Source organism: Lissotriton helveticus, chromosome 3_1, assembly GCF_964261635.1.
Source record: "Lissotriton helveticus chromosome 3_1, aLisHel1.1, whole genome shotgun sequence".
In the NCBI taxonomy this organism is placed as follows: domain Eukaryota; kingdom Metazoa; phylum Chordata; class Amphibia; order Caudata; family Salamandridae; genus Lissotriton; species Lissotriton helveticus.
This window is the reverse complement of record NC_136061.1, coordinates 1,657,841,522-1,657,855,582: the sequence shown is the minus strand read 5'-3', so window position 1 is coordinate 1,657,855,582 and position 14,061 is coordinate 1,657,841,522. Positions and strand designations below refer to the sequence as shown.

The 14,061-nt window shown below is 43.5% G+C and overlaps 1 protein-coding gene across 2 annotated transcripts in view; it reads right to left on the bottom strand.

Annotated features, from left to right (window-relative positions):
- HEG1 (heart development protein with EGF like domains 1) overlaps positions 1-14,061 on the bottom strand; it is a 219,447-nt gene that overhangs the window by 15,787 nt on the left and 189,599 nt on the right. For both annotated transcript variants that reach the window (XM_078682440.1, XM_078682441.1), the window contains exon 11: positions 5,292-5,379. In XM_078682440.1, the coding sequence (XP_078538566.1) occupies positions 5,292-5,379 (88 nt within the window). The remainder of the gene's footprint in view (positions 1-5,291; positions 5,380-14,061) is intronic.

Genomic DNA, 14,061 nt, shown 5'->3' with positions numbered 1-14,061 from the left:
GAAATGAAAATCCATGTTGGAAGCATAGCTTTGATTTCCTTGAGGGTGTCTACATACAAGAATTTGTTTGGCAAGTATGCTTGCTTTTAAAGGTCAGCACTGATTCATTGTGCGCCATTCCTGCTTCTAGTGCAGTAGCTAGCTGTTCTGCTCGTTCTTCTTTTCTTGCAGCTATTAACATTTTCTCTAGACTGAGTGTGTCTCTCAACATGCTTCTTCTAAAGGAATCGAAGAGGCAACCATCGATGATTCTGAGATGTTTGCTTCATCATTATCAAATTCACAGAACTTTCAATGTTTGAAAAGCGAATCAAGCCTTTCAACAAGCACATCCATCGTCTCATCTGCTTGTTGTTTTGCTTGGCTGAAGATGTATCATTCAGAGTCGACGTTCAGCATCAGATTGAACTTGGCTCCAACACTTCTTTTATCTGTCGATACAATGTTGCAACAGTTTGTGAGACCTTCTTCCACTCCATCGCCTGCAAGGTTTTCGAAATATTTAATGATTTTCTTGTCATCTTCATCTTCTAGTGCATCTATGCAGTCATCATCTATGAAGTTTTAATCCACGCAGCCCACCTGGCGCCAACTTTCTGTTTCTTGGGTGTGTTGAATGGCAGCGGTGGTTTCAGAAATGCACCCGCTGTGAATCTCGCGCTCCCTTCTACCGCCATTGTAGTATATGCTGTTCAGCCAGCACTCGCCGTGTAGGATGTTGCCTGCAACTGATGCACGCGCTCGAGCCTGGGGCATCACATCCAATTGGAGGTTGTAGATGGCTTTATTTTGTTCCTTGACGGTGAGTGGATTGCTGTTTCTCGTACCTATTTGTCCCTGGTGTTGTCTTTGCTATATATGAATGTTGCTTTGTGTTGAGGGTGTAGTTCAGCATTTTTGCCAGCAACCTCACCAGCAATTTCATGGATGTCTTCTGAATATGCTTCTCTGCAGGGCCTTTGATTCGGTTTTCGGCCGTGTACGACCTGGAGCAGGGCTTTGACTCCACATGTACCAGTTGCAGGCTGCTTTGCATAGATCTGAGGCACAAGCAGTTTGCTGTACCATTGCAAACTCTTAGGGAGAGCAACCTTGTTCTTCTTGGGCATGTATCCCATCTTCATCAGTAGTTGTAGCGTCTTCCCCAGTCCTGGAGCATGTAAATGAACTACGCCACACACGGAGCTGATTCATACATGTCTTTATTCTCCAACATACAATCACACACTGCACCATAACGTCATACTTCCAATAACCACATTTTAACACCTCCCACGTAGTTCCTGTTCCGTCCAGAACTGCAAGGGTCCTAGTGCGTACATCATAAATACACTACACCCTGCATGCAGGCATAGACGTCAGAAGGACAGGAAGACAGGGCATCTTTCCCCAAGACCATCACTTTTAGAGGGCCGGACCCTGTGCAGTAAAATATCTTTTCAGATTTTGAAGCAGGCCTGTTTATTAATGACGAGGCAGCAAACAGCGAGAACCAGAAAATGGTGCCTTCATGCTGAAGCTGCCACCATGTCCTCTGTACATATATTTTTTCAACATCGAAACAATCTGGGCCCTGCAAGGTCCTGCAAAAACATTTGACTAGCCGTGGGTGAAATTCAAGGATAATTTGGGGGATTTTATGCTATGCTTGTTTTGTAAAATTCCTGAAATTACACCATTACGCAAGTAGTGTAATTATGCTGCCATTCACAGTAAAAGTATAGATTGAGAACAAGATGAACAACCAGAAAGCAAGCAGCTGTTGTTCAAGGCAATTGTGTTTTTGCACTTTTTTTAAGTTAAGATGATATGAAATTAAATGAAAAGGAGACTTGTAAAGCGCAAAACATTCACCCAAAGGTATCATGGCGCTAGCTCAGCACAAGACTGATAAAAAGCAATAGAGACACCTCCACAATTAAACAGCCATGTTTTTAAAGCCTTCCTGAATGGTAACAGTTGCTTTTCTTTCTTAATCTGCACCGGCAGTGTGTTCCAAAGCCGGGTCGTGTTGATCGAAAAGCTCCTTTCACCCCATGCACACTTTTTAAACCTGGGAACTACCAGGTTGTGAGATTGTGCTCAGCGGAGATGACGGGCAGGGGCATAAGGCTGTAAGTTCTTTTAAAAAAATGTTGGCCCTGCATCGTGAGTTGCCTTAATGTAATGCAGGGCGACTTAAATTCTATCTGCCTTTTCACTGGCAGCCAGTGCAGCTTTTTGGGCGCCGTGGAGACTGATGAATATTTAGGTATGTTTAGCAATAGACACGCTGCAGCCTTTTGCACCATCTGCAGCTTGTTGAGGCATTTTTTGTGGAGGTTCATAAAGAGCCCGTTACAATAGTCAGCTCTGGACAGAACAAGGGCAGACACCACCAATTTCCTCAAGTCGGCTGGAATAAATGGGAGAATCCTTAGTATTTTCAGAGTATGGAAGGAGACTGAAGTGGTGTGATTGACATGACCTTCAAAAGAGAGCTTAGAGGCAAATGTAACCCCCAAGTTTTTTACCTTATCTTTAGGGTTGGGAAGCGGGCCAAACTCTGGAGGCCACAACGTGGGGTTCCAAAAGTTGTATTTTTTACCAAAAAGTAGGACTTCAGTCTTGCTAGCATCAAGCTTCAGACAGTTAGCGGACAACCAATTCCCCACCTGGCGAAGACATGTGTGGAACTGGGCCGCCGTTTCGTCTGGAGAGCCTGTCACTGAAACCGCAATCTGGGTATCATATGCATATGAAATAGCAGAGAAACCCAAGGATCTGATTAGCCTTACCAGTGGGGCAACATTAACGTTAACAAGGGTAGGGCTCAATGACGAGCTCTGTGTCACCCCACATGGCAATGTAAAATTCAGCGACTTGTGCTCAGCAAGAGCCACAAACTGTTCCCACCCTGACAGAAATGAGTTTAGAAGATCAAGCGCTTTTCCTCTAATGCCGACACCTTCCAGCACTTACAATAATTTCTGATGGTTTACCGTATCAAATGCTGCAGAGAAGTCAAGCAGCACTAGTGCTGCTTTGCCTCCTGCATCAACAGTCTGCCTAATTATCTCAGAGGCAGAGATCACCGCCAGTTCGGTACTGTATTGCTTTCTGAAACCAAATTGAGAATTATCTAGGCACTCGTGCTTTTCCGGATAGTCTGAGATGACTGAATTCCTTGCCTTTTCCACCATCTTTGCGGACAGTGGGAGTCTGGATATTGGCCGATAAATGTCCGGGTCCGCTCCATCCAGATTGGCCTTCTTGAGGAGGGAGAGAACGGACGCCAATTTCCAGATAGCCGGGAAAATACCAGAGACAAACATTTGGTTAAAAATGAGAGTCAGATGTGGGGCAAGAACCTCTGTCAAGGGGGGACCCGGATTTTGTGGACATCATAAGACTAATCACTCCCTCAGTTGTTAATAGGGGAAAAGAGAGAAGTTCATGCTGGTCACTCCCATCAGTGGGTAGCGGAGTGATTTTCATTTTCCCCCTAGCCGCACCAGGAGTCCCTACAGGTGGCAGCATCCCTAGGAGAGCACTCGGTGAGAACCCGTTATAGACCGCCTTCACCTTATCTTGAAAGAAGGTGGCTAGTGAGTTACAGAATGTTCATTGGATGGTAGAATGGTCTCCTCTGGGCATTTGGCTAACTTTTTCACTGTTGCAAAGAGTTCCTTTGAAGAATTCTTTGAGGTTAAAATGGCTTTAGTGAAAATGCATCCTTGCCTTAAAACATTAAGAACGCATTTCGAGTTAAAATATAGCACTAAATGACGGATTCACATTGTGTGTAATTTTGCATAATTTTCCCAAATTTACACATAATTACATGAATTTTGTACACTCTACTTCTGACATACCTACATGCAGGTCATGCTTTGTAACCAGGGCCTGAGTATTGGGCGATTGATGGCCTCAGCATTGTAGATGCAGCACAGGTCAGTGCTTCATGTTTAATGAAGTGGTAGGCCTGGTTTCAATACTTCATTTTGAATTGGCTCCCATAAGCCACTCAGGGCAGAAATAGGGACACTGACTTCAGCAGGAACTTGGCTCACCATTGAGATGGTTGGTGGAGTACATTTTTGTGGACAAACTTTAAAGGGCCAATCAGGAGGAATTATACTGATTTCATTTTTATTCTAATAAGTGGGTAGAAATTAAATGGCATACGCTACTGTGCATGCATCATCAGTGGTGGCATGTGCCAAAAAGGGGGCACTTTTGTTCCATGTGTGTATTGTGTCTACCCTTGCTCCAAATACTGCCCAGTGCTGGGAAACAGAAGTCAGGGACAGCCAAGATGAGCCCTAGGCAAATAAGTGGTGGCACTGGTTTTGTCTCTAAACCCACCCTATCCAGGTCACCAGAGCAATTATGCACAGGTATGTTTGTGTCCGTACAGAATAAATGAAACACAAACTTTGGAGGGACTAGAGAATGAGCCTTCCCTCGCTGTCCCAACCAGACTATAGAACACAATATACGAGAAGGAGAAAAAAAGGAGAAACACAGCTCTATAGTAGAGGACTGCGAACAAAGGAAAGTAAAGACAGTAGAGGAGGGAAAATGTACTGGAAAACACTTAGAGTTATTAAAATTGACCTCACCCACTAGATTGTGGCATGCTTCATCATAGGGCCGCTAACACACTCTGGCACAGACCAATGCTCATGGTGGAGAGTATATTTTAATAACCCTAAGGGTTTTCCAGGAGGTTTTCCCTCCTTTTCTGTCCTTACTTTCCTTTGTTGCCGGTCCTCTACCATAGAAGCTGGGTGTCTCCTTTTTTTGTCCTTCTTGTATAGTGAGGTCTGTACAGAATAAGTGATGTATACGGCATACATTTTGCACATATATGTTTAATGAATTGGACCCTGTACTAAACAGCACATTTTAGGGATTTGGCGTTTGCGTAACATTCACATTTCTATAAATGTGCAAGTATATTTGTCAGCTGGACATTGAAATATAATGCTGTGAATCTAGTAATTTTAAGCATTATTTGGTAAGATAATTATTTTCTAAAGTAGTCACTGCATTCTAGTGCCGGAGTAAAGACAGCTAAGACAAAGGGGCTAATTCTAAACCACATGGAAATTATATTTTGGGCAAAAGGGAGTCTGTGCCCAGATAGGGTGGCAACATGATATTTGACAGGAAAAACATGGCTCAGATTGTGTGGGCATACAGTGCACATTTCGAAAAGGGTGGTTTCCAAGGCATACTTCGGAGTATTAACCACTGTGGAATACACTTTACTTAGAGATGCATATAATGGTTGGGCTGATGCTCACCTGCAGCACGTGATGATCAACGCAGTCCCCAGGATCAGCAGAAGTCCTCCTCCAGCAGCTGCTATCACAATGGTGATGAGTTGGTATGCTGAAGACACAGAAAACAGTAATTACTTCTTGTCTTTCAAGAAGTTACCATTCGACCAAGTTTTTTATGCACAACTTATTGGCATTTTAAACAGCATCACAACAGATCAATAGCACATTGAAATGCACAATCATGGTCAAAACATTGTAAGAATGACCTGCAAGTGAGCCCTACTGCACACAAACACGTTTCAAGTAGGTACAAATGATAGGCTGGTGGTATTGTTCATAAGGAAACGGTGCCACAGTGTATATTCACTGTATGTGTATCTATATATCCTCTATCTGTACGGTGATACAAGGTGGAGAGAACCACCTGCCTCAACAAACACTGTTGAGGTTGTAAACTATAATATTTACAAAAAATCCCTAGCACACGTAAAAGTTTTAGAAGCACAATCAAATGATAGTAGTAACTTTGTATGACAACACAAATATATACACTGGTCAAAGGCGATTTCTTCAATCTTTTATTCTTTGCATAGAACCTTCTCATGTATGAGTTCTGTGACAGATCGAGAGCCAACACGTGTTTCGTCTCTTCTGTCACATACATAAATGTTACTTTTTCAAGGCTATATGAGACATAGACGCAGTCACTATTGTGATATCTCTCACATGTACATGGCTCTAAGAGACAAACCACAAGTTCTCAGCCGTGAAGAATACAATTATTAAACAAATACATGTGTCTTGTTTTAAGGTGCTCAACACTTAGTACAACTAGTACTCTCTTATTATATGCAAATACACCACCACGCGTGACTTAGTGCTAAGAAGGCCAAATGATTTCATACCTTATAGCATCTTATTTTCAACCAAAGTTCATATAACAGTTAAAATCGTTTATTCACCTCATGTGAATATTAAGAAACAACTGGCAATATTAAAAAAAAACACACTTTTACCTAACCCATGGGTGTTATGTGTATTATAAAGCAGTCTAATATGTACAGCCATGTACATATGAGAGATAGCACAATAGTGACTGTGTCTATTTCTCATATAGCCTTGAAAATGTTGCGTATATATGTAATAAAGAGACGAAACACGTGTTGGCTCTCGATCTATCACAGAACTCATACATGAGAAGGTTCTAGGCAAAGAATAAAAGCTTGAAGAAATCTCCTTTGACCAGTGTATATATTTGTGTTGTCATACGAAGTTACTACTGTCATTTGATTGTGCTTCTAAAACTTGTACGTGTGCTAGGGATTTTTTGTAAACATGTTTCAAGTAGGCCTGGGCGGTGAACTCCACTCCATATGAGGAGTTTGCGGAGTTTTCTGTACTCCACGGTCCGTGGAGCTCAGAGAGTACAGAAAACTCTACCACGCGCAGTGCAGCTGAGTTTTTTTCCCCGGTCGCGAGCGGTAAGTTCGAGAGAGAGAGAGCTGCAGCTCGGGCAGAATTTCTAACCGAGCGGCAGGAAGACCAGCACGAACGGCAGTTCGCACTGCACTCTGCCACTTGCGGAACTTCGCGAAGTTTTTTATTCACTTTGTCGAGTTCCGGTTAGCAAAACTCCGCGAACTATGCCCAGGCCTGGTTTGAAGGCAGCACTCACTTCGTTGGCATGTACGTAGTAAAACTGCACCCATACGACAAGCCCATCAGGCATCACTCAGTATGAGGAAGTGAAAGTGCCAGGAGCCCCAGACCTGACCAGGTTGTGAGGAAGGCCAACTGCCTCATAAATGGGTGTCTTGTTTATATCTGTACTCTCAAGCCTTCTTCTCACTCTATGGTCAGGGGCATAACGCAGGCCTCTGCAGCCCTTGCGACACGGGGTGGGGGGTAATTCTTCAGTTGCCCCCAAATCCTTCAGCAAGTCCCTATTCAGCCTAAAGCCGAATGAATATCTGTGAGATGTGAGAGACTTAAGGGCTCTTCATCACATTTTGCAGAAGGTGCTGGGGCGGCATCATTTTGAGTTATGTGACTTATGTGAATGTTTACGGGCTGCAGCAGCTCAACGACTGCATAGTCCAGTGTGTGGAAAATGTACATCTGACAATTAGCATCGTAGGCCAAAGAACAGGTTTAACACTGCATGAGACACACATATATGGGCAGTGCTTTAAGTGGGGCGGGAAAATTTGGATCTCAGACCTGGTAATAATTTAAAAAACGACATTAAAATTGGTCCCTATCGGGCCCTAATTTATTCTTTAACCTCAATGGCAAAAACACTGATCGTTTTCTGATCAAACAATGTAAAAAGTGTTAAGGTAATCCATGTAATGATTTAGGGCCGGATGTAGGTCGGTCGGTAACGGCCGAAAATCGGTATTTTCGGCCGTTACCGACCGGTATTTACAAAATGGTATGTAGGGCCACATATTTTAAAGATTCGGTAAATTTACCGAACGGTAAATTTACCGAATCTGTAAAATACCGAATCGGTATTTTTACCTATTCGTTAATTTCGATATGTAGGTGGGACTCTTCTGAGTCCCACAACCCTTACCGAATCTGTATTTTACCATCAAATATATTTGATGGTAAAATACCGATTCCGGTGTGCATGCACATGTGTGCATGCACACCTGTGCCATATGACAGGCAGACCTGCCCTTAGGGCAGGTATGCCTGCCACAGGGCACCCGAATCTTTTTTGGGGGTGCTAGAGGGTGTCAAAGTGACACCCCCTGCACCCTTGTCAAAATCTGTATTTACGGATTCGGTAAATACCGACCGGTAATGCCCCATTCATTCCTATGGGCTTCAAAGCCCATAGGAATGAATGGGGCATTACCGGTCGGTATTTACCGAATCGGTAAATACAGATATTTACCGATTCGGTAAAAGGAACATCTGGATGTTCCTACATATCCACTCCTTAGATTTACCGATTTTTAATTACCGAATCGGTGCAATTCGGTAATTAAAAATCGGTAAATCTATTTTACCTACATCGGGCCCTTGATTCCTGTTTATATTTCACATGCTTTACTTAATCTTGAATTCACTAAAAGTGTTCACTAGTTTCATGATGTTGTGTTTTTGTCCTTATTATTTTGTAAAGAATATTACTCTTGTATAGTGCATACTTTGAACTGAGTTGCCTTGAAGTGTTTATAACGTGCCACAATTGAAAGCTATGGAGTTGACACTGAAAGCAGTGTGAGTTTTTCACGGTATCTGTCAGTGGCGCAATAAAGGGTTTCAGCATACATGTGGTCAGCCAATTCTTCGACACTATGCAGAGCGCCCAGCCCTCCGTAATGTTTAATTCAGTCTCTCAATTTCAGAATTGAAACATTTTCAATACTCAGTATTTACCACAAACTTGTGACTCGTTTATCCTCAACAGGCAACAACCACTGGCAAAGCCAACAGTCGGGACTGGTTTTAAGTGCATGTCAGTCGACGTGTTATATATATGGATGCAATAACAGAGAGATCAGAGAGGAACCAAAACAGAGGTCGGTTGACAACCTACGGGAATCACAGAAATGTAGTTTACCTGTTTGAACCACGCCCTTTATTACATAGGCCACACCTCTTTTAGAGCCCCTCCACTTTTTTGTCCCACTTAAGGCCGTGTGAATGGGTAACATCCAAGCAGTGCAAGCAGATTTTCGGACAGATGATTAAATATTGGATCCCCAAGATACGGCTGATGTAGCACACTGCTCAAGGGTTTAAGGCATCCATTCATGAACTTCTGGCATGGCCAAGTTTGAAATCAAGTTAACAACAACAAGGGACCCCAAATTGGTCAGCCGGGACCTCGGGGAACATACTTTGTACATGCAACAGTGGTCCCATGCATTCAAAAGATATGAAGAAAATCAATATAGACAGAGTCAATCTATATTATGAGTGACATGTCCAGCCGGACAGTGGTCTTCAAAGTTTACTCGATATACATTTAATTAAAACACAAAAAGTACCTTCCACAATTCAACCAGTGTGGAACACAAGCCTGTGCCCAGCACTAACAGAACGGGTACAGAAGGTGGGTATAGAGAGCAAAGAAGGGCTTTTTAAGGTAAAAAAGACATTTTCTGTCATCAATACAGTTGTACAGAATTTTCAAGCAAAGCACCATTACATTACATAGTAATCACGTTTTTAGTATTAGGTGCTAAATAGGTCGACGGTGTTTCGGACCCTTTAGTAAATGACAGGGACCATCATCAGGACATTTCAATGAAAGCCTTAGTAATAATTAGCCTCTAGTTGCGTAGAAGGAGAAAGAAGGAAATATACACATTGAGATAAATAAAATGCAGAAGTTTTCAAAAAAAGGGGGGTGACTTGTAGTGATAAGTGAGGCACTAGACTCCATTTCTGGTGAGATTCAAAACGAGTGCATTAAAAATGCGAATCTTGGCGCGAGAAAGCATGCTAATGTGTAATGCCCAGATACTAGAATACATGCACATTTCGGTAAGCATAGTGGGTGAACGAAGGGCATGGTTTGGGGTGACCGGCACGGGGTAATTTGTTGTTGAACGTGACGCATGCACGGTCGTGGGCTCAACGATAGATGACGGTACGGGGTGATGGGGTATGCACTTAACGTGGAACTAATCGCGTAGGCTGGTCGGTGCATAGGATAATGCACAAGTGAACCAATGAACTATTGAGGGTAGTACTGGTCCTGCTTACCGGTATTACCCAATCGGAAACGGCAGTTGAAGTGGGGATGTGACCGCTCTATACGGGGAAAAGAGCGTGTTTAGAGCGTGCATATGGAGGAATTAAACTGAACTGTAGAGCGGGGGCATGGGTTCTTACCGCAATCGAGCGTACAGGTCCGCGGAGCGAATAGTGTCCGTCGGAGCCGAGGGAGACCTGAAAGGAGACCCGTAACGTTAGGGACTTGTAGCGGGGAAACGTTAAGGGAGTCGTGACAGTGACAAGGGTTGCAAAACTTACCGGGTGAGTCGGCGTGCGGGTATGCTCCCTGGCGTGCTCATGGAGGAAAGTGATTACTGGATATACTGAGAGCGGATAGGGCGAAGAACATGTGATGTTCAAGGGCATAGAAATAAAAGAAGGACCAAGTACGGCGGCCATCTTAGGAGAGTGATTATAGTGAAGTGCCCGAGTGACGTGCATGTGACAAATAAACACATAAATCCACATTATACAGCGCAGTATTTACAATAAGCAACAGAACTGACTCAGGGCCCACACTAGATTAAGGCAGTCCATTCATCCTGCAGGTTCAGTCCCGAATTCAGACTATCAGTCTTCAAAATCCATTTGAGCTCTTCCCTGTTCAATAAGCGATTTAGATCACCACCCCTTGGTGGAACGATGACCTGAGAGATCACGGTCCAGCGAATGTCATTTTCCGTGTGGCCTTTTTCCAGAAAATGTTCAACCAACGGAGCATTGGGCGTTTTACAGCGGACGCGGCTCCGATGTTGGGATATCCTCAGCTTTATTTTTTGCTTCGTTTGGCCCACATATATCAAGTTGCACGGGCAAAAGATGGCATAAATGATGTTGCAACTATTGCAATTGGTTAACGTTTTCAATACATTTCTCACATTTTTATATACAAATTCCTTACCATCCAGTGAATAATCGCATACAACACAGGTACCGCATTTAGAGTGGCCACAGAGGGGTGGTAGTTGCCAATGGTCATGGAGTGTAGTGTTTCTCACCGATGGCAGTGCAGCCCTTACTAGCTGATCCTTTAGATTTTTATTTTTCTTAAATGCAAAGAGTGGAGTATCCCAGTTTAGTGGGCCTGAGTTCAGTATGTGCCAGTTCTTTTTTATACACTGCTTGACACGATTTGAAATAGGTGAGTAGGTAGTTACACATACCAATTTGTCAGATGGTTCTTTGGGTTTTGGCTCGAGGAGTGTTTCACGGGGACAGTACCAGGCTCTTTTCATAGAGTTTTTGATCAGACGCCTGGGATACCCTCTCGTTCTAAGTTTCTCAAAAAGAGTGTTAGCCTCACTGAAGTAGTCCTCCTTTTTGAAGCAATTTCTCCTGAGTCTGAGAAATTGTGAGTATGGCAAGCTGTCCCTCAGAGCCCTGGGGTGACAGCTGTCATAACTTAGCAGGGTATTTCTTTCCGTGGGTTTACGGAATAGGGAGGTGTATAAAGTGCCATCTTGGTGTTGCACATTTAGGTCTAGAAAAGCGATATTGTGCTTATTGTGGGACAGGGTATATGTAAGGCCGTTACAATTATTATTGAGCCAATGCAGCAGTCCATGGAGCTCATCTATCGAACCACCCCAGATAAGAAAAATATCGTCTATATATCGCTTCCAGATGTGCAACCCTTGATGGAATGGGTTGCTGGGGGACAAGATGGTATTAGTCTCTAGCCAGTCCATATAGAGGATCGCCAGGGTTGGGGCAAAAATAGCGCCCATAGACGTGCCTCGCACCTGTTGGTAGTATTGTGAGTCATACAAGAAGAAATTCTGGGTGAGGCAGATCTCTAGGAGTTGTATAATGAACAGAGTGGGGACCCTGTGAGGGCTAGTCCGGGTGTTGAGTATGCTTTTTATAACTAACAAGGAGTCTCTCTGGGGTATGTTAGTATAGAGAGACTCCACGTCAAGTGTGCATAGTCTCATTGTCAGGATTGTATGGATGGTTTTCGATAAGATTAATCATATGCATGCTGTCTCTGATGTAGCACTGGGTTACTGGCACAAAGTCCTTCAGAAAGTAATTGACATAGTGACCCAATGGTTCCAAAACCGACCCACAACCGGACACAATCGGTCTACCTGGTGGGCTTTCAAGTCTTTTGTGGATTTTGGGCAAAGTATAGATGACCGGGATTCTAGGGTTGGTGATATTGAGGAAGTTATATTCGTGTTTGCTAATGATGCCATTAGACAAGGCCTCGGTTGTGAGAAGTTTAATCAGATTTTGTATCTCTTTAGTTGGGTTACACGGCAATTTACAATAATGATCCGTGTTAGAGACTTGACGTTGCAACTCCTCTTTATATTTACAGATGTCCTGTAGTACAATGCCGCCGCCCTTATCGGCTGGCTTGATAATCAGCTCATTATTGTTTTTGAGGGTGGTAATGGCCGTTTTCTCTTCGAGAGAAATATTGAATGGTATGAAGAGATGTGTCTTTTCAAGGGCAGTGATTTCTTTAAGAATAACCTTTTCAAAGGTAACAATCTCCCTAGTTTTGGGCTTCGAAGGGTTAAGTTCGAAGTAGGAACGTAATCTTAGTTCTACGAAGAGGATTATCCTTTGTCCCGGCTACCTACCCTAATTTCCTGGACCTTCAGTCCGAGCTAATGGCCTTTTTTCGCAAACTAAGATTACGTTCCTACTTCGAACTTAATCCTTCGGAGCCCAAAACTACAGTAACACCCTTCAGACCACCTTCCACCTTTGCCCCCACCGCCAACATGATACCGATAAGGGCGGCGGCATTGTACTACAGGACATCTGTAAATATAAAGAGGAGTTGCAACGTCAAGTCTCTAACACGGATCATTATTGTAAATTGCAGTGTAACCCAACTAAAGAGATACAAAATCTGATTAAACTCCTCACAACCGAGGCCTTGTCTAATGGCATCATTAGCAAACACGAATATAACTTCCTCAATATCACCAACCCTAGAATCCCGGTCATCTATACTTTGCCCAAAATCCACAAAAGACTTGAGAGCCCACCAGGTAGACCGATTGTGTCCGGTTGTGGGTCGGTTTTGGAACCATTGGGTCACTATGTCAATTACTTTCTGAAGGACTTTGTGCCAGTAACCCAGTGCTACATCAGAGACAGCATGCATATGATTAATCTTATCGAAAACCATCCATACAATCCTGACAATGAGACTCTATGCACACTTGACGTGGAGTCTCTCTATACTAACATACCCCAGAGAGACTCCTTGTTAGTTATGGAAAGCATACTCAACACCCGGCCTAGCCCTCACAGGGTCCCCACTCTGTTCATTATACAACTCCTAGAGATCTGCCTCACCCAGAATTTCTTCTTGTATGACTCACAATACTACCAACAGGTGCGAGGCACGTCTATGGGCGCTATTTTTGCCCCAACCCTGGCGATCCTCTATATGGACTGGCTAGAGACTAATACCATCTTGTCCCCCAGCAACCCATTCCATCAAGGGTTGCACATCTGGAAGCGATATATAGACGATATTTTTCTTATCTGGGGTGGTTCGATAGATGAGCTCCATGGACTGCTGCAGCGGCTCAATAATAATTGTAACGGCCTTACATATACCCTGTCCCACAATAAGCACAATATCGCTTTTCTAGACCTAAATGTGCAACACCAAGATGGCACTTTATACACCTCCCTATTCCGTAAACCCACGGAAAGAAATACCCTGCTAAGTTATGACGCTGTCACCCCAGGGCTCTGAGGGACAGCTTGCCATACTCACAATTTCTCAGACTCAGGAGAAATTGCTTCAAAAAGGAGGACTACTTGAGTGAGGCTAACACTCTTTTTGAGAAACTTAGAACGAGAGGGTATCCCAGGCGTCTGATCATAAACTCTATGAAAAGAGCCTGGTACTGTCCCCGTGAAACACTCCTCGAGCCAAAACCCAAAGAACCATCTGACAAATTGGTATGTGTAACTACCTACTCACCTATTTCAAATCGTGTCAAGCAGTGTATAAAAAAGAACTGGCACATACTGAACTCAGGCCCACTAAACTGGGATACTCCACTCTTTGCATTTA